Raw genomic sequence first — 21,419 nt, 5'->3', positions numbered from 1 at the left:
TAATTACCTAAGTCTGTTGATTCTCCTATTTACATTAACAAGCATTATTTTTGTTGAAAGGCTTGTAATATATGATAAACAGTCAGCTGTGTACCTTCTGTCCGAGTTTACCCTGTTTGGACCTAAACAGGCTTAGCTCGGTCAAATTTTGGGATATTTTAAATTTAAATTGTTTAACGAGCAAGCCACCGAGAAATGGCGGCTGCCAACATGGAGAAGGGTGAGCTGATGAACCAGGTGAAACAACAGATCGCATTGGCCAATGCCCAGGAGATGCTCTCGAAGATGACGGAGAAGTGCTTCAAGAAGTGCATCCAGAAGCCGGGCAAATCACTGGACTCCACCGAGCAGCGATGCATTTCGCAGTGCATGGATCGCTTCATGGACGCCTGGAATCTGGTGTCGCGCACCTATGGCAATCGTCTGCAGCGGGAACAGTACAGGAGCATGGACTCGGTGGAGGAGATGACCAGCTAGGACTAGCAGCTAGGTTGCACTCATCTTGCAATTAAAATCGAATTTATTTTGTTTGTGATCCAATCTCAACTCAATTCCGAGTCGCTTTTAATCTGACTGACAGTCCAGCCCTTAACTGCACGCTTATCGCAGCTGAGGAGATAGCTGGCTGATTATAGGGAATGCAATTGCAAGTGAAGACCCCGCCGGGGGTTGGGGGTGCTGTCTATGGATCTAAGCCGATAGTTTCCAGCTTGATATGTGCTCTTTTCCTGATCGTTATCGTGTTTGGAATGGTCTCGTTAGCTAACGGATGAGCAAGTGCTCGGCTCACTGGCCCAAATGCAGTTTGCCCGGAGACGCCGGTTGCCCAAGCACTGAAATGTGTAGTTTCGAGACCACTCTAATCCATTGCAGCATTTTCCACAATATGCAAATTCATCTCGATTTTCTTGCCAATTCCATTGGGATTTTTTCTTACATTGCTGATTGAACATTGGCGATTTGACCAGGATTATATATAACATATGCACGTTAAGGTTATTTAAGGCCAATATAAATAAGCCAGGCATTCTTCTTTTCGTAAAATGGTTTTGAAGAAATGCTTTTCAAGAAATGTTTATTACGGATTGTATTATTATTATGTCATACGAAAAAAACCCACATTACTTCAATCATATAAGCATGAGATCGCAGGTCTGAAACAACAAGCACAACTTCCTGATAGGCAAACCGATTTAAGGCCACTTAAATCAAAATTAACCTGACTGCATTAAATTTTGTTGGTGGGCCAAGTGGTAAACCTCCCCCAAGAACGAAGCAGAAAATCCACTGATATCAGTGCTAGTGAACGTACGGACATTGAAAATTATGGCAAATTTAGTGGGTGCAGGTGACCCCGTGCACTGGCCAAAAAAAATGATACGCTGCAGGTGATTTAGAAATTATTAAAAAAAAACCAAAAAATCGAAAATAATAAAAATGCAAAAAAAGATAAAATGCGAATTCGTGGCCGAACTTATTGGCTCGAATACCAGAGGTAACAAAATCCGACACGGGACTTTTCCTCAACTAGGTACATTCGAAGCCACACAAGTTACGATAAGAGTGCGGGCCAAAACACTGCTATATGCTATATGGTGCGGAGTTCGGAGCTTGCCGCCCCGAGCTTTCTATCATTCTAAAAATAGTTACTACGCCCACCTGTCCCGCCCCTTCCCAAATGGCAACAACAACAGCAACAGCAAGTGCTCCGGGGTTTTGAGTAATCATTGCAAGAATACGGGTACGATAAGTGCTGAGACGGCCCTCTTATCTGTACAACTAATCGGAAATGTTTGGCCCGCCGAGGGACGTTGGGTGGCGCTAGGTGTGGGCTGCCATCTATGTAGGTGCAGGCCGGGGGTTTCGCCCCAAAAGGGGCACACAGGGGTTGTGGCAGCCGTTACACTGTCGTCCGCAGGCCTCCAACGGTCGACATTGGCGGCCATGCAAGGTGAGCCGAGATAAAGGCTTGCTGACAGCCCCATTATGCGTCCAGATTAGGAGAACATTCAGAAGACAATATAATCGCTAATGATGATCTTTGAAAAAGTTGTTCTTTGAAATTTCCATACTAAGCTTTCTAAAATGATAGGTAGGAATTTGATAAAGAACTTAACAACTGTTAGTTTTAAGTATATGTATCAAATCCATATATAACTAAAAATATTCTTGGAAACAAGAATTGTGTTTACGGTTTTTTGAGAGCTACGTATGTATTTGCGACTCCATTACGGAACATCTGTAGCAACCGAGAACCATTCTGTTTTTGTAAGTGTCTAATTTATTTAAAATACTTGTACTTAACATTTTACTTACACATACCACTTGAGATTGTTTTCTTGTTTCTTTCGGCGGAACTTAAAAGTATAAAAACGAAGAAATTCTTCTACGCCGTTGCATTTTCTTCAATGTGCTTTTAAAATGCAAGTCGGTACGTTATTGTTGAATTTAGAAGCCCCACGGATATTTAATCAGTATTATTTCGCAGTGAAAGTCCTATGGGCTTTTCTTTGGATCCTTCCCAAGGCCCTGGGAAAGGACTTCTGTGCGGGGCAATCGTTTGGATCCAGAGCAGTCGACTCCGCAGATCCCCAATCGTATTACCTCTGCCTTGGTTTCATTGGCCCTATAAAAAATACTTGCAAGAATGGATACTTGTTCGATGCTCAAACGCAGGGATGTGTGATTATGAACAATGCAACTCAATCTATCAAAAAATCAGATGATAATAAGAAGGAAGTTAACATCAAGCAAAATATCAGCGTGGATAGACCCGTTATATTCAACATTTTCGGAAACTTCAATTTCTTCGCCAATCTGTGGGGCAATTCTCATGAGGCAACTCCTTCGCCCTTGAAACCCAACCCAATTGCCCATTTCCAATTTATTAACAGTGCCGTTGGAGTTGAACCTTTGTCGCAGGATAATCTTGCTGAGAAGGATAAGAAGGATATTATATTCAGCTCTTTGGATTCATCCCCAGCTGAAGGTGCAACAGATGGTTCGACGCAGGAATCCTCCACACGAGTGCCGGAAGATGCTTCATCGACTGCATCTATACAAGAAAGTTCCACACAAGAAAGTCGCTCAAGCACAGAAGCATCCTTAGATGATATAATATGGAGCTCTGAAAGTATCGTGCCTACGGAATCATCAACATCCATTATTTCAAGTTCGACGGAAGATAGTTGGTCAAGCTCGGAAAGTCCTGTGTCCACCGAACCATCTACAGGAGCGACAGATAATTCTTCGTCAACAGAATCTTTTCCAGATAGTACCCAAGAAAGTAGCTCAAGCTCACAAAGCCCTGTTTCTTTTGAATTATTTACAGAAGCGACAAATGAGTCATCATCCTCAGAATCTTTACCAAATAGTTCGACTCAGGATAGTAGCTCAAGCACTGAAAGTTCTTTCTACACAGAATCATCTACAGATGCGACTGATGAATCTCCTTCAACAGAATCTCAACCAGATAGTTCGACCCAAGAAATTAGCTCAAGCACGGAAGGTCCTTTGACTACTGAATCATCTACAGAACCTTCTAATGAGTCTTCCTCTACAGAATCTTCACAAGATAGTACGACACAAGAAAGTAGCTCAAGCACTGAAGGTCCTTTGACTACTGAATCATCTACAGAACCTTCTAATGAGTCTTCCTCTACAGAATCTTCACAAGATAGTACGACTCAAGAAAGTAGCTCTAGCACTGAAGGTCCTTTGACTACTGAATCATCTACAGAACCTTCTAATGAGTCGTCCTCTACAGAATCTTCACAAGATAGTACGACACAAGAAAGTAGCTCAAGCACTGAAGGTCCTTTGACTACTGAATCATCTACAGAACCTTCTAATGAGTCTTCCTCTACAGAATCTTCACAAGATAGTACGACTCAAGAAAGTAGCTCTAGCACTGAAGGTCCTTTGTCTACTGAATCATCTACAGAACCTTCTAATGAGTCTTCCTCTACAGAATCTTCACAAGATAGTACGACTCAAGAAAGTAGCTCTAGCACTGAAGGTCCTTTGTCTACTGAATCATCTACAGAACCTTCTAATGAGTCTTCCTCTACAGAATCTTCACAAGATAGTACGACTCAAGAAAGTAGCTCTAGCACTGAAGGTCCTTTGACTACTGAATCATCTACAGAACCTTCTAATGAGTCGTCCTCTACAGAATCTTCACAAGATAGTACGACACAAGAAAGTAGCTCAAGCACTGAAGGTCCTTTGACTACTGAATCATCTACAGAACCTTCTAATGAGTCTTCCTCTACAGAATCTTCACAAGATAGTACGACACAAGAAAGTAGCTCAAGCACTGAAGGTCCTTTGACTACTGAATCATCTACAGAACCTTCTAATGAGTCTTCCTCAACAGAATCTTCACAAGATAGTACGACTCAAGAAAGTAGCTCTAGCACTGAAGGTCCTTTGTCTACTGAATCATCTACAGAACCTTCTAATGAGTCTTCCTCTACAGAATCTTCACAAGATAGTACGACCCAAGAAAGTAGCTCTAGCACTGAAGGTCCTTTGTCTACTGAATCATCTACAGAACCTACTAATGAGTCTTCCTCTACAGAATCTTCACTAGATAGTACGACTCAAGAAAGTAGCTCAAGCACTGAAGGTCCTTTGACTACTGAATCATCTACAGAACCTTCTAATGAGTCTTCCTCTACAGAATCTTCACAAGATAGTACGACACAAGAAAGTAGCTCAAGCACTGAAGGTCCTTTGACTACTGAATCATCTACAGAACCTTCTAATGAGTCTTCCTCTACAGAATCTTCACAAGATAGTACGACTCAAGAAAGTAGCTCTAGCACTGAAGGTCCTTTGTCTACTGAATCATCTACAGAACCTTCTAATGAGTCGTCCTCTACAGAACCTTCACAAGATAGTACGACACAAGAAAGTAGCTCTAGCACTGAAGGTCCTTTGTCTACTGAATCATCTTCAGAAGCTAATGAGTCTTCCTCTACAGAATCTTCACAAGATAGTACGACTCAAGAAAGTAGCTCTAGCACTGAAGGTCCTTTGTCTACTGAATCATCTACAGAACCTGCTAATGAATCTTCCTCTACAGAATCTTCACAAGATAGTACGACCCAAGAAAGTAGCTCTAGCACTGAAGGTCCTTTGTCTACCGAGTCATCTACAGAAGTCACAGAGGAGCCATCGCCAACAGAGCCTTTACCAAACAGTTCGACGCGAGAAACTCCATGTACCACCGATAATCCCTCTAGCTCTGAGCCTTCGCCAAGTACCCCAGGTGATGATGGCAACCCCGGAAACAGTGGATCTGAGAATGGAAACTCATCCACAAGTGGAGCTCCATGTACCACCGATAATCCCTCAAGCCCAGAATCTTCACCAAGTACCCCTAAAAATGATGACGACTCCGGAAACAGTGGGTCTGAAAGCGGAATCACTTCCACTAGTGGATCTCCATGTACCACCGATAATCCCTCTAGCTCTGAGCCTTCGCCAAGTACCCCAGGAAATGATGGCAACCCTGGAAACAGTGGATCTGAGAATGGAAACTCCTCCACAAGTGGAGCTCCATGTACCACCGATAATCCCTCAAGCCCAGAATCTTCGCCAAGTACCCCGAAAAATGATGACGACACCGGAAACAGTGGGTCTGAAAGCGAAATCACTTCCACTAGTGGAGCTCCGTATACGACCGATAATCCAGCAATCCCAAAGCCCTCGCCAAGTGCCCCGGAAAATCCTGGAGATTCCGGAAACAGTTCATCGGAATCTCCGCCTGCAGGCACGACTCCATGTACGCCCAATCCACCAACAAAGAGTACCACAAGTTCGTATACCGCCCATCCGACTGCAAAATATTCAACCGAGGGTAATAAATCTGGAACCTCAACTTTAAGACCCCCAACTGGAACGACCCCTGGTCATCAAGAAGAAAGAACTGACTGTAGCAAGATGCCGAATGGAGTCTTTCTGCGGGACTTACAGTCATGCAATAAATATTATGTATGTCTAAATGGTAAAGCAATTGCTGGCCACTGTCCCAGAAATCTGCACTTCGACATTAAGAGGAAAGTCTGTAATTTTCCCAGTCTAGTGGATTGCCCACTCGATGAGGCCCCAGAAAATGTAACGCAAACGCCCTCGGACACCGAATCGCCTCCCGACTGTAAGTCCTTGCGGAATGGCGCCTATGTTAGAGATCCAAAGTCATGCAGCAGGTTTTATGTTTGTGCCAATGGACGGGCAATACCTCGCCAGTGTCCCCAGGGTCTACACTTTGACATAAAATCCAACTTTTGTAACTACCCAATCTTGGTGCAGTGCTCCTTGGAGGAATCTCAGGCTGATGCACACGGAGCATTGCTGGCGGAGGGAGTCCCCGACTGCACCAAAGTGAAAGAGGATACACGATTTGGAGACGTCAAGCAGCATAACAAGTATTATGTTTGCTTGAAGGGTAAAGCGGTTTTGCATTACTGCAGTCCGGGAAATTGGTTCGACCTTCGCAGCCAGAAATGCATTGACCAGCGCCTGGCTAAGGTGACCTAAGCATTCGTTACATATTAGAGGCATTATCCATAATCTAGGCTTAGAAATGTGGTGAAAGGGTTTTGAATATAAGTATATATATACAATGGGTTGATGGGTAAAATTACTTGCATTATACTATTTTAGAGTGGTTACTGACACAGAAGTTACAAGCAGACTCTAATGCGATCTAGCCAGTTGAAGTGTTCAATAAATTACTTTATCTGTCGAATAAAGTACATGTAAAGAATTTGCAAGAGGGTGTTTTCTTGTTTTTCAGTTGTAAGGAAAGAATTTAGTGTATGGTATTACTTGGTAAATCAGAAACAGCCCGATGAAGTGCGATTATCAAGTAAGCCGTCTGCCCATTATAATTCAGGCTGGCTATCTGGTGTGTTTTTGCGTGGCTAAGGCCAGACAGTCGCTAATTTCTTTGTGCTACGGAAGTGACTCCCGGCCACAAAGTTATCCCATTTAAATTTAATTACGAGATAAAACGCGTGCTTCTGCTGTCTCTGATGTTTCTGATGTTTCTGACGTAGGCGCTTAGGCTCGACTGCGTCGGAAAGTAGGGAGCATTCCAGCTCCGGTTACCTTAAAGCCGACTCCGTCTGTGCTCCGTCTTCGGGTATAATTAAATTGTCCAGGAATCAGGGTGGAGGAGCCTTCTGTGGGTGGCCGTGGCAGACTGACAGGCACTTTGCGTCACTGTCGTGCGGCGACAAATTACAGGACACGGCTCCTTTTGCGCGCCAACTCATCGATAGTAGAATTGGGGGTGGTGCGGCCTCGAAATCGATTTGATTCCAAGGCAAGTCCAGACAGCAGACGCACCAGTCTCATGTTACACTCGCCATCTGATAAGAGCTCACGACACCACCCACCCATTTTTCAGTGGCTTTTTAGCCAGAGCTGGAATTGTGGAATCCTGAGTAAGATGATCCACTTAGGGTAAAAACTATGCCATTACTATTAGTGAAGTTATGATTGTATTTAAGGGGCTATTTTATATTTTTTAATTGCGAGTGAATGAAAATCAAAGGAATGTTAAAATGTTAGTAGCAAGTATGTAGTATTCATTAAATTAAATAAATATATGGCACTTAAAACAACAACTTCTCTCTGATAGGGCGCCAAATTTGAGTACAGTGAACTGTGCCTAAGGGAGAGAGTGACAGAAAATAGGGGGAGTTTCGCAATGTGTGCTAAGAGAGCGCGCCGCATGGGGTGGTTGATTTTAGGTGGCAGGTTTTTTCTACCACCAAAGGCGCCGGCTTCAGTTCGCCGTCAACTTCGCTCCGTTCCGGTTACCACGATGATTCGTTTGGAAAAGATGTGCCTAGCCAGTGCGTTGAAAATATAAACAAATACAAAGGAACTCCAAAGACGCATTCAATGCGATAAATTCGCAGTGATAATTACGCGAACAATAAACATTTCCAGTCGCCAAGTCAAAAGTTCAAGCTGTCCACCCTTTTTTTGGAGTCTCAGTGGAGCTGCATTGCCGTCTCGCTCGCACACGGCTTGGCAATCGATAAGCCTAACAGCGGGGCTGTCCACTTGCTGACAGCTGTTAACTCTAGCTGTTAGCTTTCGGCGGCGAGTGCTCGAAGGTAAAAGTTTAAGGCGAGACGCCAAAATATTCGCTATTAAACACAAACGAGTCACAGTCGCAGTTGAAACGTTGAGTGAGGAGCTTTTCGTCGCGCTGTGCAACACCCGCAATTGTGTAAAATATACTATCGAAAATGAAACTTATTATTCAATTTGTATGCTAAAAAGCTGATTTGCTAAATTGCCCGCTGGATATTTCTCACAAAAAGCAGTGAATGGTTCAATTGTGCATTTGAAGTGATTAACTGATTGAGTGAGTAGTTCTGTATGGTATGCGAAAATGTCATGCGATTTAACAAAAGGCGACTGCCTAGAATTTTATGGAATTATCAATAAACAACGCAAGCCAAGTGCATAATAAATTCAGTTACAGTGTCGTAAAAATGCCAAAAAAGGACGAGTATTGCGGATGGGCACCGCTTTAAAAGGAGCAGAAAAGCGGGAACGGTAACGGTAATGGGAATAAGAACAGGATCGAGGGTTGCTGCTGCCGTATTCCCCGTCCTGTGTTGAGGTCATTTGCACTCATTTGTCGCGAGGCCCAAAAAGGGGGTGGTTTCTGGCTCGCCGGTTAATCTCATTCATCAGAGAGCCGCAAAACGGAGCCGTCAAGTTGAGTTTTACACATTTTACGCCCCCGACTGCGAGTACTACGAGCGAGTAGTATTCTTGTGCTCTCTTTGCGAGAGCCTGCCCCGTCTCTTTCTCTCGCTGTCTCTGTGAGCGCACAAGGACTTCTGTTAATGCTGTTGTCTCGCTCGCTCACCCGTTGCTGTGGTGTGGTCGATGGCGAAGGTCCTTCACGCATATCCCTGGCTTATATGCACGTGTGTGCGTGTGCATGAGTACATACTATAACAGCAGGCGAATGTGTGAAAGTAGTGCCATCGAACACACAAACATACAAACACACACACACTCGCACATGCCAGGGTCAGGTCAGGAAGTGTGGTAATGGAGGATTATTCTGTTGCTTGCCCCACAGCCCCCCTCCGTTTTGGATTTTCTAATTTATATTTTTTGTTCGACCAGGTCTTAGCCATGACTCCTCGACAGGTGATTTATTTCTGTCCGCACTCCATAAAGCCCAGTAGTTCTCACTGCAAAGCGTAATCCCTGCCGCAACTCGATGGGCCCATACAAAAAACAGTCAGGATTCACTAAATGGAACGGTAGTGAATAGCAAATATGCAAAAAAGTAGATATTTTTATTAGTTCCTAATTTGGTTTAAATGCAGATATGTTTTTTTATATTATAAATGCAAGTGGATTATAAATGCAAATTTGGAATATCTTAAAGTAAAGATATTTTATCGTGCTGCCTTCCACAAACTTCTTTGATGATAAGGAAATTCCGGATAGTTTAATTTAAACAGCAGAGCGGAAGAACGCCACTGTGCTGTTGTGGTGGACACGCCACTCCAAGTGTCTGGACCAGCCAGGCGTATTAATCATTAGCCTGACCTCGACCCTTTGGAACCAGCCCCTGAATACCCCCATTGCCCCACCGATGGAGAAAACAAGTTGATGGGGCTGTCAGCTTATGTGCTGCGCTGGGCACAAATGAGAAAACTGCCAACGGCTAAACATAAAAATAAATAAATAAATTTGATTGCGATTGCGGTTTCTTGTCTGGTCTTGGTCGTGAATTTCGCCCTCGGGATGGTGCCCACCATTAATCTGTCGCTGGGATTTGGCCAAAAGGCAAATCGAGGGCTTTGATTTTTTCGTACTTCGGCTTCCGATTGCTCTTGTCATCATTGTGGCTGCTTTTTTGCGTCTTGGGATTGTCTCAGCTGTCAGTCGTTAGGGTTTCTTGTCAACACCCGTCCTGTAAGCCATGTCCTAGACTCCATCCTACCCACAGTCCGCCACATTCACGGTTTGTCATCGCAATCGCCATGGCAGCGCAATCTCATGATTTGGCACTTTCGCAGCTTAAGGAAATGGGCATCGTGAGTGGCAGAGTGAAGGGTTTTGTTAATACACCATAAAAGCTATTTGTGGCGTTCAAAATGGAAAAAGGTTTTCTAAAATAGCTTTTAAAATTGTTTAAAATCTTCATTTTAAAGTATACTTATTGATGAACGGATAATTTGGTTTTCTGGCTCTTTTTTTTAATTAAAATTCAGCCGGAATATCTATAAATTGTAGCGTAGCAAACCCGTATAAGCCCGCTTAAATTTCATGTGATGTTGAATTTAAGTGCAAGGAACCATTGTAAAATGATCCTGTAGACACATCATGGAAAACCCATAAAAGGACTAAATGCAGCAGAAAATGACTTCAAAAATACACGCAAGCATGTTCCGCACAAAAGACCTAAGCGAAAGCGATGGCCAAAACAATGCGGCCATCTCCTTGCCGCTCCGAAAAAAAAAACGACCGCTTCATGCCACAGAAATTACTCATACGCCGTGGAGCACGACTGCACTTACCCATAGTGACGTGTTTCTGTTCGAGCTGCTGTTGTTGTTGTTGTTGTTGCTGCTGTCGCTGTTGGCAGCTCGGTTCCGTTTTCAGCAGACAAATAGACATGCCCCCTGCAGACGTGAGTCAGACGCGGACGGAGACTAACGGACACGGACGCGGATGCGGACGGACACGGACGGACACTGGAGGCCAGGGACGAGCGGACAGGCGGACAGAGGGTGAAAAGCGGCTGGCAAACATGCATGCACCAAGAAAAATGCATATAGTAGGGCAATGTTATGGATTTAAATAATTGTATTATAACAACTATGAGCACAAAAGAACAAAGTGTTATCCTTTTACTAACCTTGTTAAGAAAGTTTGTGCTTTTTTATGTTTTTTTTAGCTTTTTCAAATGAAATTTATACTTGGTAGTCTTTTCTCTTTGTGTATGCGGGTGAAGAAAAATGCGAAATCCGTTCGCATTTGATGGCGGGTGTTGGCGAAGTGTTGCCAACATAAAACACTTCGCCGCCATAACGTAATTTCTTTTGTTTATAACGTCCTGCAGTTAATACATTTGCATTGTGTGTGTGTGTATGTGTGTGTGTTGCCGAGGTGTCGGCGAATGCTCCCCGCGCGATTTCAGCCCCAGGACAACACAACAAAGGGTATCCCCTCGAAACAGCCCCTTTCGACCATGGTTGCCACCTCACTTACCGCCCCCACTGCCAATGTTTTCCTACGTCGTATTTACTGAAAGCCAAAGTGAGCGTTTTTTGTGTGCTTTTACCGCACTGTCCAAAATGTTTCAGGTGTGGAGCAAACAGGATTTAATGTCATGCATTGTGCACAAATATTTATAAAGTCGCTGAACGAAGTTAGTAACGAACTTAGTAAAATGAAGCGTGCAATACTTATTTTAAACAGTGTTCAAAGAGTGCTATGGGTTAAATATTAAGTTGATTCATAGAACGAATAAGTAAAAAATTATATCTACAAATTGCAATACTAATGGTGCTACTTCGAGGCTCTACTTCGAAGGCTACTATCTAAAAGAATTCAATCTCAATAAAAGTTAATGACAAATCGCCATTAACAATGATTTGTGTTGTGTGGCCAAAAATAATAATGGATCTGACAGCGAACGCCAACTTCGGCCTAGAAAACCTTCCATTCATATTATCATTACTTCCAAATCCTTTTGTTTAGGCCATTCTAGAAAGGCTCCATAGAATATGGTAAATAGTAGGACGCACTCGGGCATCAAAATCAAACAAAAGATTGTACATATATCCAGAAAGTAGAAAAATAAAAAAATCCCCACGAATGTGCGCTCCAAAGCGATTTGACGATGAAACCCCACAGGGCCATTAATTGTATGTCGCCTAATTTTTCTTCACAGTTACGTTGTGTTGGCCATTTTGGCCATAGTTTCAGCTGTTGTTACTGTTATTGTTCCTGCTGGAACTGTTGGCCATGTTTCCAGGGAGCCGGAGCCCGGCAAAGCGGCTTTTGTTGCGTTTCAGCCTTCTTTGTGTTGAATTGCTAGTGCTGGTAATTTATGCGGCTTCACTCACCCCACTCACTCTCCCACACTTTCCACCATTTCCACATTTTCCACCATTTCCACTGTGCAACAAGGGAGCGGTGGAAAAAAACTCCATTCGGCCAAGTCAAAATTATTCGCTTTGATTTGTATTTTCCGATTTCCGAATTTGTAAATTAGAGGGCAATCAAAGCGTAAACTTTTATTTCGCTTCGCACGAAAATTGGTCGTCGCTAACTGGCAGAAATATCCTCTAATGTCCTTTCGAAAGCGATTTTCTCAACTGCCCAGAAAATTGGTTGCCATGGCGGCCAGGACAATAACACAAAAAAAAAAAAAATGAAGGAAAAAAAGGAAAATAGCAGCCATGGAAATACATGTGCCTGTATTTCGTATACACCTCCTTTTATGTGTGCAAGTGTGAATATTAGGTCACTCACATGTGTGTGTGTGTGTGTTTTTCCTGAAAAGCGAATCGCTGTAGCTGGATTTCCTCGCTTGGGTATTTTATTAATTGTAGTTTTCCTTGCCCAACATTTTGTTGCTTGTCTTCGATTGTTTGCTGTTTCGTGAAAAGTTTGGATACACATCGTGCTTTAATCACTGAAAGTTTTGCAAAGTACTTTTTGTTTCGCTTAGTTTAATATGTTTTCTTTAACATTCTGGCTGTTTTCATATATAATTACAGCTTATATATTGAATTTGACAATATTTTAGGGACACATACAAAATATGTTCCCTGTAAATTTCTAGAGAAATTGTGCACTAGAGTATTTCGCTTCTTTACTCTGAAATTAAACTATTCCCATGTCTGTTGCTCTCGTCTAACACAAAATCAAGATGTTTGGCTTGGGCATTGGAATTTATAGAAATTAAATTCATCATGGGACCTGGGCTGTACACAAAGCCACTCGTGGGGAGATGCCAGGCACAGAAAAAAGTGGCTCACAAAGGAGGACAAAGTGAAAAGCTATAATCAGATTTAATTAAACACGAAATTTGAGCGTTGGCTGGATGTCAGGCACGCCAGAATGTGTGTGACACGGTCACTGGCCAAGTCCTCCGATTTGAGTGCGGCTCCCAGTTTCATTCCGCTATGAAAGAGTATAAGAGTGTGTGTGGAGTCCATGGATGTGTCCCAGTGTTGCATTTTCTTTTTTTGCAGGCTGCCTCTGATTTCTCATTATTATTTCGCTTTATGTGGAGCAGCTGGCGACGATTTCTAAGTGTGATAAACTTGCCAGCGAAGCCCCATGGCGTTTAGCCGTTTTCCATTCCCCAGCGGATAAGGAACAAAGTGGAGCAGCTGGGCAGTACTTGGGAATCAACGCCAGTTCCTTATTACATTTTAACACCAGCACACACGTCCTTTATTTTTTTTCTTTTGCGTGTGGGTGGCATCTGCATGGGGCGACAATGTATTCATGGCCTGCGCTGCCATGATAAACCCATCCACACGGCGTATGCGTAATATTTCACTTTACATGCTCTTTTTAGTGCGAGCCACTGCTTCTGCACTCCCAGTGGCAAAATTTATGCATTGATTGCCTCGATTTATGAGATGTCTTAACGCTTCCAAATATTGACCCAATCCAGTGGGCATTGCGATGGGGGATTAAGATGAAAGGGGGAATGTTAGCATAATCAGATTTTAAGATCTCTTACTTTGAAATCATTGTATATTCCCAAGAAGAAAATATAGTTTTGATATATATGGCAGCATATTTCCTCGGCTTCTTTAAATTAAAGTGTCAAAGCAGTGGAAAATTAATTTCCCCAACCATTATCCAATATCATTCGTTGGCCGCAAGCTGTTGCCAATTGCTTTGGCAATTTTGTCAGACACCAAATAGCACATTTTTTTTCTTACCAAATGCACTTTTTTGCTTGCAGAGTGAAATTGGAACGCTGGCCGAAGCCCGTTAATCTCCGATGAGGCGACACATTCGGGGGAAGGAAAATTCATAAATGAAAGCTTCTAATTGCCAGAGAATGACAAACGCGACAAGAAATCATCGCGAGCGAACAAAAGCGAAGCCAACTTTTTAGGCAGCCCGACGGCGAAAGCAGTAGCGAAAGCCACGAAAATTGAGCCACCGAAGCTTCGGCGATGCTGTTGATGCCCACATCCTGTGGGCCGGGTCCACCCACCGACCACGGCCCCATGTCCTTGCCCACTTCCTCCTCCTCCTGCCCCAACCGCGCCCGCATCCCCACGCGAGCGGCAGATGATGATGAACCGGTCCGGCGGTCAGGGACCCTAACCCAAAGGCAAAGTTCGGGGTCGGGCATTCCCCAATGGCTGCTAATCCTCATCGGACTGCTCGCCATTCTCGCCCAGACACCAGGCAGTCAGGTGGCCGCCGAAAAGAGTAAACACTGTGAGTACACCCTTTTCTAATATTTATGAGACAATAGATTTATGGTTTCTTAATTGCTAAGCTAATTTGTAAAATATGCGCGGGATATTTGATACTCCAAAAATTTAGCTTTGAAAATTACTCCATTATATAATTTTTCTAAATTTTTCTGTCTAACTTGTTACATTGTTCAGCTTGTACTATTTCTTAAGCTATTACTTATATAATATCCCTAACAAGTCCCAAGTGTTTACCATGTAATCTTATTTTGCTTATCATCAATATGTGCTATTCAAATACAAAAAGATATATATATATCCTGGCATTGGCATTTCGAAACTTTATGCGAGCATATGTACAAAGAGAACATTATCCACCGTCCATAAACTTTGCTCGTCTTGTACAATGAAATCTGTGAACAGCTTAGTTTTATGTTTTTTGTGCGATTTCCTTTGCTCGACAATAAAAAATTCGTTTGAGCAAATGTAATAAAAGTGCATTTAAATGTTGCTGAACGGAAGAAAAAATCCGAAAAGAAATGTAAATCCTCGAACTATAAACATATAAAAACCACGCACTCACGCAAATGTATATAAATTCATATATGTGGGTGGGTGCGATAACATTGTGTGGTAATTCATTCACTTTCCGCATATATTGTTTATGCGGCAAATAAACAGAAAATAAATACACATTTTTACGATGCAATGTCAACGTGCAACACTGAAGTATTTACATGTGTACAAAAGCACGTGCGAAGACACATATACATACATATTTGGGCCAATCGTTTTTATGTGCATCTTGAATTGGATGAAGAATTTTAGTATGGTAAGAATGGATCTACAACTAAATTAGAAATTGAGAAATTACACAGTTACAGATAGCTACTACTAAGACTTAAAACGAACTCAAGTTGCTTGCGCCATTAGCTATTTCATTTCCATTAAACATAACAAACTTAAAGTTATAAAATATTGTCCGTCTCGTCAGGAAAGTAATTTGTGCCTAACAAGCCTGGCTACGGAAATAGTCCGATTATGGAGCGGTGTATATATGGTTTCCCCGATACGGCTAAGCAGAGAATGGTGACCGCGATTGCCGACCCATGAAATGGAATTACTCGGGCGCAGCGACTCCATGCGCCGCGTACCCGTGCCAGTTTGCGTTGCGGCGACGAACGTTGTTGGCGCAAATTATTTCCGTATTTTAGCATTAAATCATAATTAAAATTTGAAGTAAAACAACTTACATGCCAGCAATTGGGGGCGCCGCCTCCATCTTTTTGCGCCACGCGGAGTCGCAGTTGCTTGCAAAAGTTTGCCAGTCGAGGGCGCTGAAAAAGTTCGTTGCATACTTATTCGGGCCCGTTTCCGGTTTGCTGCTGACGCGGCTGCTGCCACTTGCACAGCATTTCCCGCACTTTCCTCCACGCGATTGCAACGCAGCCTAATTGCAGCCTCCGCTGGAATATATAGGGTGACAAGTGTCGATGCTAACTAGCATTTGCATGTCTGCACATTCAACACACTCTAGTTTGGGTATATACAAAAAAATATCGTAAAATTTGCATTAGATTGCATTACATTAATCATAGATAAGGTATAAATATCTAGTATTTGCTTAAGCACCTAGAAAGTTTATTTTATTTTAAAAAAGAAGTTTAGAAAGGATTGCAAGCCTAAGATATTTTATTTAATAACCTGTTTAGTGGCCCCATCAAACTTTTGCACCGCGTGCCACTGTGCAACGCTCCGAGTTCGTTTTTCCTGCTCATTTCCGGGCGACGCTTAGCTGCACTCGCTGTTGCTTCAGTTCCTGCTCCACGTCCTGCTCCTTGTTTTGCTCCCGATCCTGCGCCTGCTGCTCCTTATTTGCTGTGGTCACACACCCCGACTCCAAGTGAAACTCAAACGCAGACACAAACGCGAACCGCAAGTGCCGCCTCCCTTGGCATCCCTTCGCTGTCCCCAGCAGACTTGTGGCCCACGTGGCGTGTACTTAATTTCCCATGCTCATCGCCGTTAACTTTTTTACCGGCCACATACTTACTGCCTGATTCCCTTGCTCCCCCCCTCCCCCCTGCTGGCTGCCAACTCCTTTTACCCCCTACTTATTACGCTGTCGAGCAGCAGCATTGAAGACTTTTCAACTCGTTCAACAAAATTTTGCACAAAAGTTTCATAATTAATTTCATGTTAAGTGGCAATGCGAGTGGTGGGCGTGGTTATGCCCAGCCAGCCCATATTTCCATTTAGCCCCATTCTTCTACTGCTGGATTTTACCATCTTAACATCCTGGCCAAAAAAAAAAATATAGTATCCTGCTCTGGTGTCTTTAATTTGAATTGTCATTTCCTTTCTTCGGCTCTCGAAGCAGCCACTTTGGTGTCGTCTGCCAGGCATCCGGTTGGTGGCCACGCCCAGCTACTCCCACATCCTTCAGCTGCTCCCTTATCACCCATTTCCCCCCAACTCACCCAATTCACCACTGAATGCGGTCGCACGTTCAACTTGATTAGCGTAACTTATAATGAGTCGCACGGGCAGGATAGTCAGTCGGGGGACAAACTTGTTTGGCTCTCACTCAAATTCCATTCTGGCAAAACACTTGCAAACGCTTACTTTCGCAAGTAAATGTGTACTCAGGCATATATACATATAGATAAATGTGTATAAAGGCTGCTTTTTTTTGGGGGGGTTTTCACAGGCATTTGCAAGTGGTTTGCATAATTACTTTGTGTGAGCTCTTCATGGTGTATCTACCAAAAACTTTGCAACTGTCAACGAACCGGAACTCTGGCCTCCATTTGCAATTATGTGCGTAATATTTGCACGTAATTATATCACCATATGTGTATGTATGTAGTTACAAGTATATCACTTTTGATAATTGGATTGCTCTCAATTTAGTCAAATTGGGCATGCGTTCATTGATCGGGCTTGATGAGTAGGAAAAACATAGTGTTCTGCTATTTAATGCATTTTGTTAGCACTTTAATTAAATTCATTTACTAATTGGTTAGCTGAACTAAACTAATTCAATCTCATTTCTACACAAACATTGAAAATGTTGCTAAATAATAACACGGTTTATAAAACTAAACAAAAAGGTTGTACTCCTAAAAGAATTTTCTTTTTTTAATGTAAAAATTGTTTTGAAAATGGCTAAAATGCGTATATATTTTGACAAGGGATACTGTCATGCGTTTTTGTTCATCATGTCCAATCCCTCATCATTTCTCGCATCCAATTGTGCGATTCTTGCAATAATGCGAACATTATACAATTTTGAAAATATGTCACGTTGCCCGTTATCCAATCCCAGATCCACAAAATGTTCCCCCGAATCCAACTCAAACAGTAGCTGATGGCCAACTGCCAATAAATTTGTGAGAAAAACAACTGTCGACGGCGAGCAGGACGAAGAAGTGGCATAAAACTTTTGCTCTTTGTGTGGCATAAATATGAATGAACGGATTTGGACTTGAGGCTTGGGAGCCAGAGCTTCCTAATGGGAGTGGCAATAGGAATGGGAATGGCGAGAGTGGGACCAACTGGTCCACTGCGGCAAGAACGCTCCAACCCGTCGCCTACATACAAATATTCCAAAATGAGTTTCGACCGAGAAGGAGGAGTCCAATGCGGTCTTCCCACGTCAGCGCTTGGATTCACAAAGGCAAAAGGGCTGAGGAATAAGGGTGGGGGTGAGGGGATAAACGGGGCAAGGAGCAAGGACTTTCCATGGGCAATAAATTTTAATTTTGCCCAAATCCTTGCGCATACGAAATGAGATTTGTAACAAGCCGCAGCAATCATCTGGCGGCGCTTTCCTTTCACTGTCTAAAAAACTTCCCTAAGTGAGGAAATGATTGTCTGGCAGATCTTGATTAATTGTGAGTGGCATTATTTGACTTGCACGCCCCAAATGCTTAACCCCTTTTATGCCAGATTTTAAATCGAAGGACTTACTTTAATATAAAAGCTACAATCTAACTTAAAGCTAACTTACTTTAGACTTGAAAATGGCATTATTATGTGCCACCTTTGACCAGCTCCACCACTATTAATAATAATAAATCTTGGCCGAGTGGCGATGATTCAGCTGCTCAGCGATCCTTGGAGAAATGGGACAGGTCACAGTCAAATGCGCAGATAAATGTTTATGGAAGATAAATTGCAGCCAGCGGATAGAAATCAGGCAACGCATAATAAATTCCATTTGTTGTAGTTCGCAACTGGGAGCGAAATTTTCGAATTTCGAAGTTTGCGAGGGAGCGATGCCAAATCGAGTATTGATGCGTTGGCATCCCGCGGCATGGTGTCATTGCCAAAAAGGCCCCTCCCGATTCCATTTTCCAATTGGAGCATTGAAGCATTGGAGCACTGGAGCATTTTAGCACCGAAGCCCCAAAACAGCGAACAATGAATTCGTCGTTCGCTGCGAATTGGTTTTGTGAAATTGTCCACGAACGTGGGCGGATCATTTATCAATATTTCCGCTCTGCTGCTGGAATCGGTAGTAGGTAATCGCTTATTATGCGAAATCGGTCGATAAATGCAATACATATATGTACGACTATACATGTACATATGTGCCAGTCAGTGAGTGCGGACCCGTGTTCCACTTGCTCCAACCAAAACGATTTCCAAATTTAATTTATGTATTACCACAGAAAAAAAAATGAGTAGCGCAATACACATTCTGTCAATTGCGGGAATTGGGTTTGACAAATTGAATTTGGGGAATTGGCAAACTTTTGACCCATTTTTAATTGGCTTAAAAGGCTTACTTTTTGTCAAGCAATCAGTATTTATTTGCTTGTTTCATGTTGGTGCAAATAAACTCTAAATGATTTTAAAGTGATAAATGTTTGTTGCGGGCTATAAACCAGTGTGGCATAAAAAATATATATTGTTTTTAAGAAATTTATTATAGAAATATTGCATAAGCTTGAGCAAATTTGCCATCGCAATAGCTTACAAGATTTTGATTGCAGAAAATCCGATCAACCAGTTTCGCCTTCTAATTTGGAAACCTTAAAGCTCCACCTACAATCCTTAAGTGCTGCATTGATGGATTTCGAATCCTGGCGGAACGAAGATGGAGGGAAAGAGTATGAAACGGGCCACAAAGGGGCATAAAATGAGTTGAACATTCCGGGCATTGTGCCTTCAGTTAAGCACATGAATCCCTTTTGTAATCAAATGCACAGAAAATTGTATTCTATTCAAGCAAAAAGCCACTACGAGTCCCAAACCTCTTTCGTGTCGTCATCATGGGCATTGTATCGGCGGGGTATTCTCGGCCAGGGATATACTTTCATATATATATAGGTGTGTGTGTATCTGTGTCCTGTGTCCTGTATCCTTAGCCAAGTTAGTGTGCGCGTGATCCACTTAGGCGTTGCACGGCGAATCCACGCGCCGCCCGAAAAAACAAAGCGGCGAAATTATCTTCCGCAGCCAAGATTCCGGTGGGCGGTGGGCGTGGCCGGTGGCTGAAGGAAAAATATTACAAGAAGCGCCTAGACAATAGCACCGAACTAAGTAAACAACAATAATAAAAAACAAGAAAAAAATGAAATGAAATAGAATAAAATACAAAAAAATAATAGAGAAAAGACGCAGCACCAACAATGGCGTAATAAACTAACGGTAGGGCTAAGCTCGCTGGGAAAACTATGCAAAAACTTTTCGCTTTGTTTCGCAGCGGCAGCAGCAGCAGCAAAAATGGAATTAATAAGAGGAAAAATGATTTTCGAAAAATATATATGTATATGTACGTAGGCCAGTTAAGACCAGCCAAAGTCCGGCCCACAAGGGCAGTGCGAAATTTAATTAAGAATTTGCGAGAGGGCCAAAATAAACAAACAAAAGGCCCGCCGGCGTCTTGCACCGTACATCCAACCGGATATCCGGCGGGGCTCATCTGGGCTTACCTTCTCGTTCCGGAAATGATCTGCTCCGCGGTAGATTGAGCAGCCCTTCGATGGCTGCATGACAAGTTGATAGCTCCTTGACAAGTTCTTAATGAAAAGTTGAAAAGCGCGCATAATTAAACTCAAAGTTTACTCAATCAGAAAAAAACTTAAGCAATTCTAGGGAAAAAATGGGCAAAAATAGACGATTGACTGCAAGGATAGTTTTGTTTCAAGAAATGGATTCTTTTTGTCGAAAATAAATGGAAATCATTGAGAAATGTTCTTTATAAAAATTAAATTTAATATTGAAAATATTAGCTTATATCTTATTAATTTTAACAAATATTTATGTATTAAGTTTTGATATCAAAAGTAGATCATTAATATCATGATATAAGCAGAAAGTTTTAGTTTGCAACTGCATCTTTGAAGTAGCAAAACTAAATGTTTAACGAGAGTCATTTGGCAGAACTTTTCAGTTTTACCATCGATTTTAATAAAATTTCACTTCAAAAGTCAGAGCTATCGGAGCTGAACTGTGCCGCAGGACAAAAGAAAGAAAAAAAAGAAGGTGAAATATAAATTCCGAAACTTTTGACTATTCAAACATTTTGACAAGCGACAATTCGCTTGATTATTGCAATGGGAATGGAAGGAAAAGGACGAGCGACAGGCAGACGACTTGGGTGAATCTTATCGTCTGGCCCATTTGGGGCATGTCCTTTTCGCCAGCTCGTGTTGGTGGATGGTCCGCCCCATCGGTTGCTCCATAGTTCCTTCATTAGTTTGGCACTTCATCTTGGCTGCACGCTCGAGTGCCTCTGGTCTGAGGTTGCCACATTCTGAGAAGTGACAAAAGTTTAATGATGCGTTTAAGTTGCACGTGGCATGCCCCTTGGCATCCACCGCGTGCCCACGATTTGATGAGCTGTACGCATTGCAATGTTTGTTTCCCCACCGAGAGCAGGAGCATTGGAAATATTGCAGCTGTCAGCTTGAAATTGATTTCCATCACGAGCTATCCCGACAAATTATG

At 42.6% G+C, this 21,419-nt stretch overlaps 3 protein-coding genes across 7 annotated transcripts in view; all 3 read left to right on the top strand.

Annotated features, from left to right (window-relative positions):
- The first annotated feature begins 69 nt into the window (after positions 1 to 69).
- On the top strand, positions 70 to 546 carry LOC6737712 (mitochondrial import inner membrane translocase subunit Tim13). Its single transcript, XM_002084507.3, has one exon. The coding sequence runs from the start codon at positions 196 to 198 to the stop codon at positions 475 to 477; it is 282 nt and encodes a 93-aa protein (XP_002084543.1). The 5' UTR covers positions 70 to 195; the 3' UTR covers positions 478 to 546.
- A 1,783-nt stretch (positions 547 to 2,329) lies between these two features.
- Positions 2,330 to 6,779, top strand: LOC6737710 (flocculation protein FLO11). Of its 4 annotated transcripts, none has more exons than XM_039294166.2 (3): positions 2,402 to 2,431; positions 2,489 to 3,085; positions 3,290 to 6,779. In XM_039294166.2, exons 1-3 carry the CDS (start codon positions 2,422 to 2,424, stop codon positions 6,544 to 6,546), a joined length of 3,864 nt encoding a protein of 1,287 aa, XP_039150100.1. In that variant the 5' UTR covers positions 2,402 to 2,421; the 3' UTR covers positions 6,547 to 6,779. The 4 variants fall into 4 exon arrangements, with proteins under 4 accessions (XP_039150099.1, XP_039150100.1, XP_044779058.1 ...); XM_044923123.1 differs by having other exon boundaries at positions 2,489 to 4,528; positions 5,138 to 6,779; XM_039294167.2 differs by having other exon boundaries at positions 2,489 to 5,227; positions 5,456 to 6,779.
- A 996-nt stretch (positions 6,780 to 7,775) lies between these two features.
- The window catches only part of LOC6737708, a 32,590-nt gene continuing 18,946 nt past the window's right edge, over positions 7,776 to 21,419 (top strand). The window contains exons 1-2 of one of the 2 annotated variants that reach the window (XM_016169743.3): positions 7,776 to 8,138; positions 13,994 to 14,481. In XM_016169743.3, the coding sequence (XP_016031483.1) occupies positions 14,211 to 14,481 (271 nt within the window). In that variant the 5' untranslated portion in view covers positions 7,776 to 8,138; positions 13,994 to 14,210. Of the gene's footprint in view, positions 8,139 to 8,158; positions 8,393 to 13,993; positions 14,482 to 21,419 lie in introns of those variants that run through there. The other variant, XM_016169744.3, reaches the window with a different exon arrangement.

This window comes from Drosophila simulans, chromosome 3L (assembly GCF_016746395.2).
Source record: "Drosophila simulans strain w501 chromosome 3L, Prin_Dsim_3.1, whole genome shotgun sequence".
Classification (NCBI taxonomy): domain Eukaryota; kingdom Metazoa; phylum Arthropoda; class Insecta; order Diptera; family Drosophilidae; genus Drosophila; species Drosophila simulans.
This window is presented reverse-complemented; position numbering and strand designations above follow the sequence as displayed.

What these genes read in the sequence shown, in the direction of transcription:
- LOC6737712 (XM_002084507.3), top strand. Translation starts at nt 196, where the DNA reads ATGGCGGCTGCCAACATGGAGAAGGGTGAGCTGATGAACCAGGTGAAA.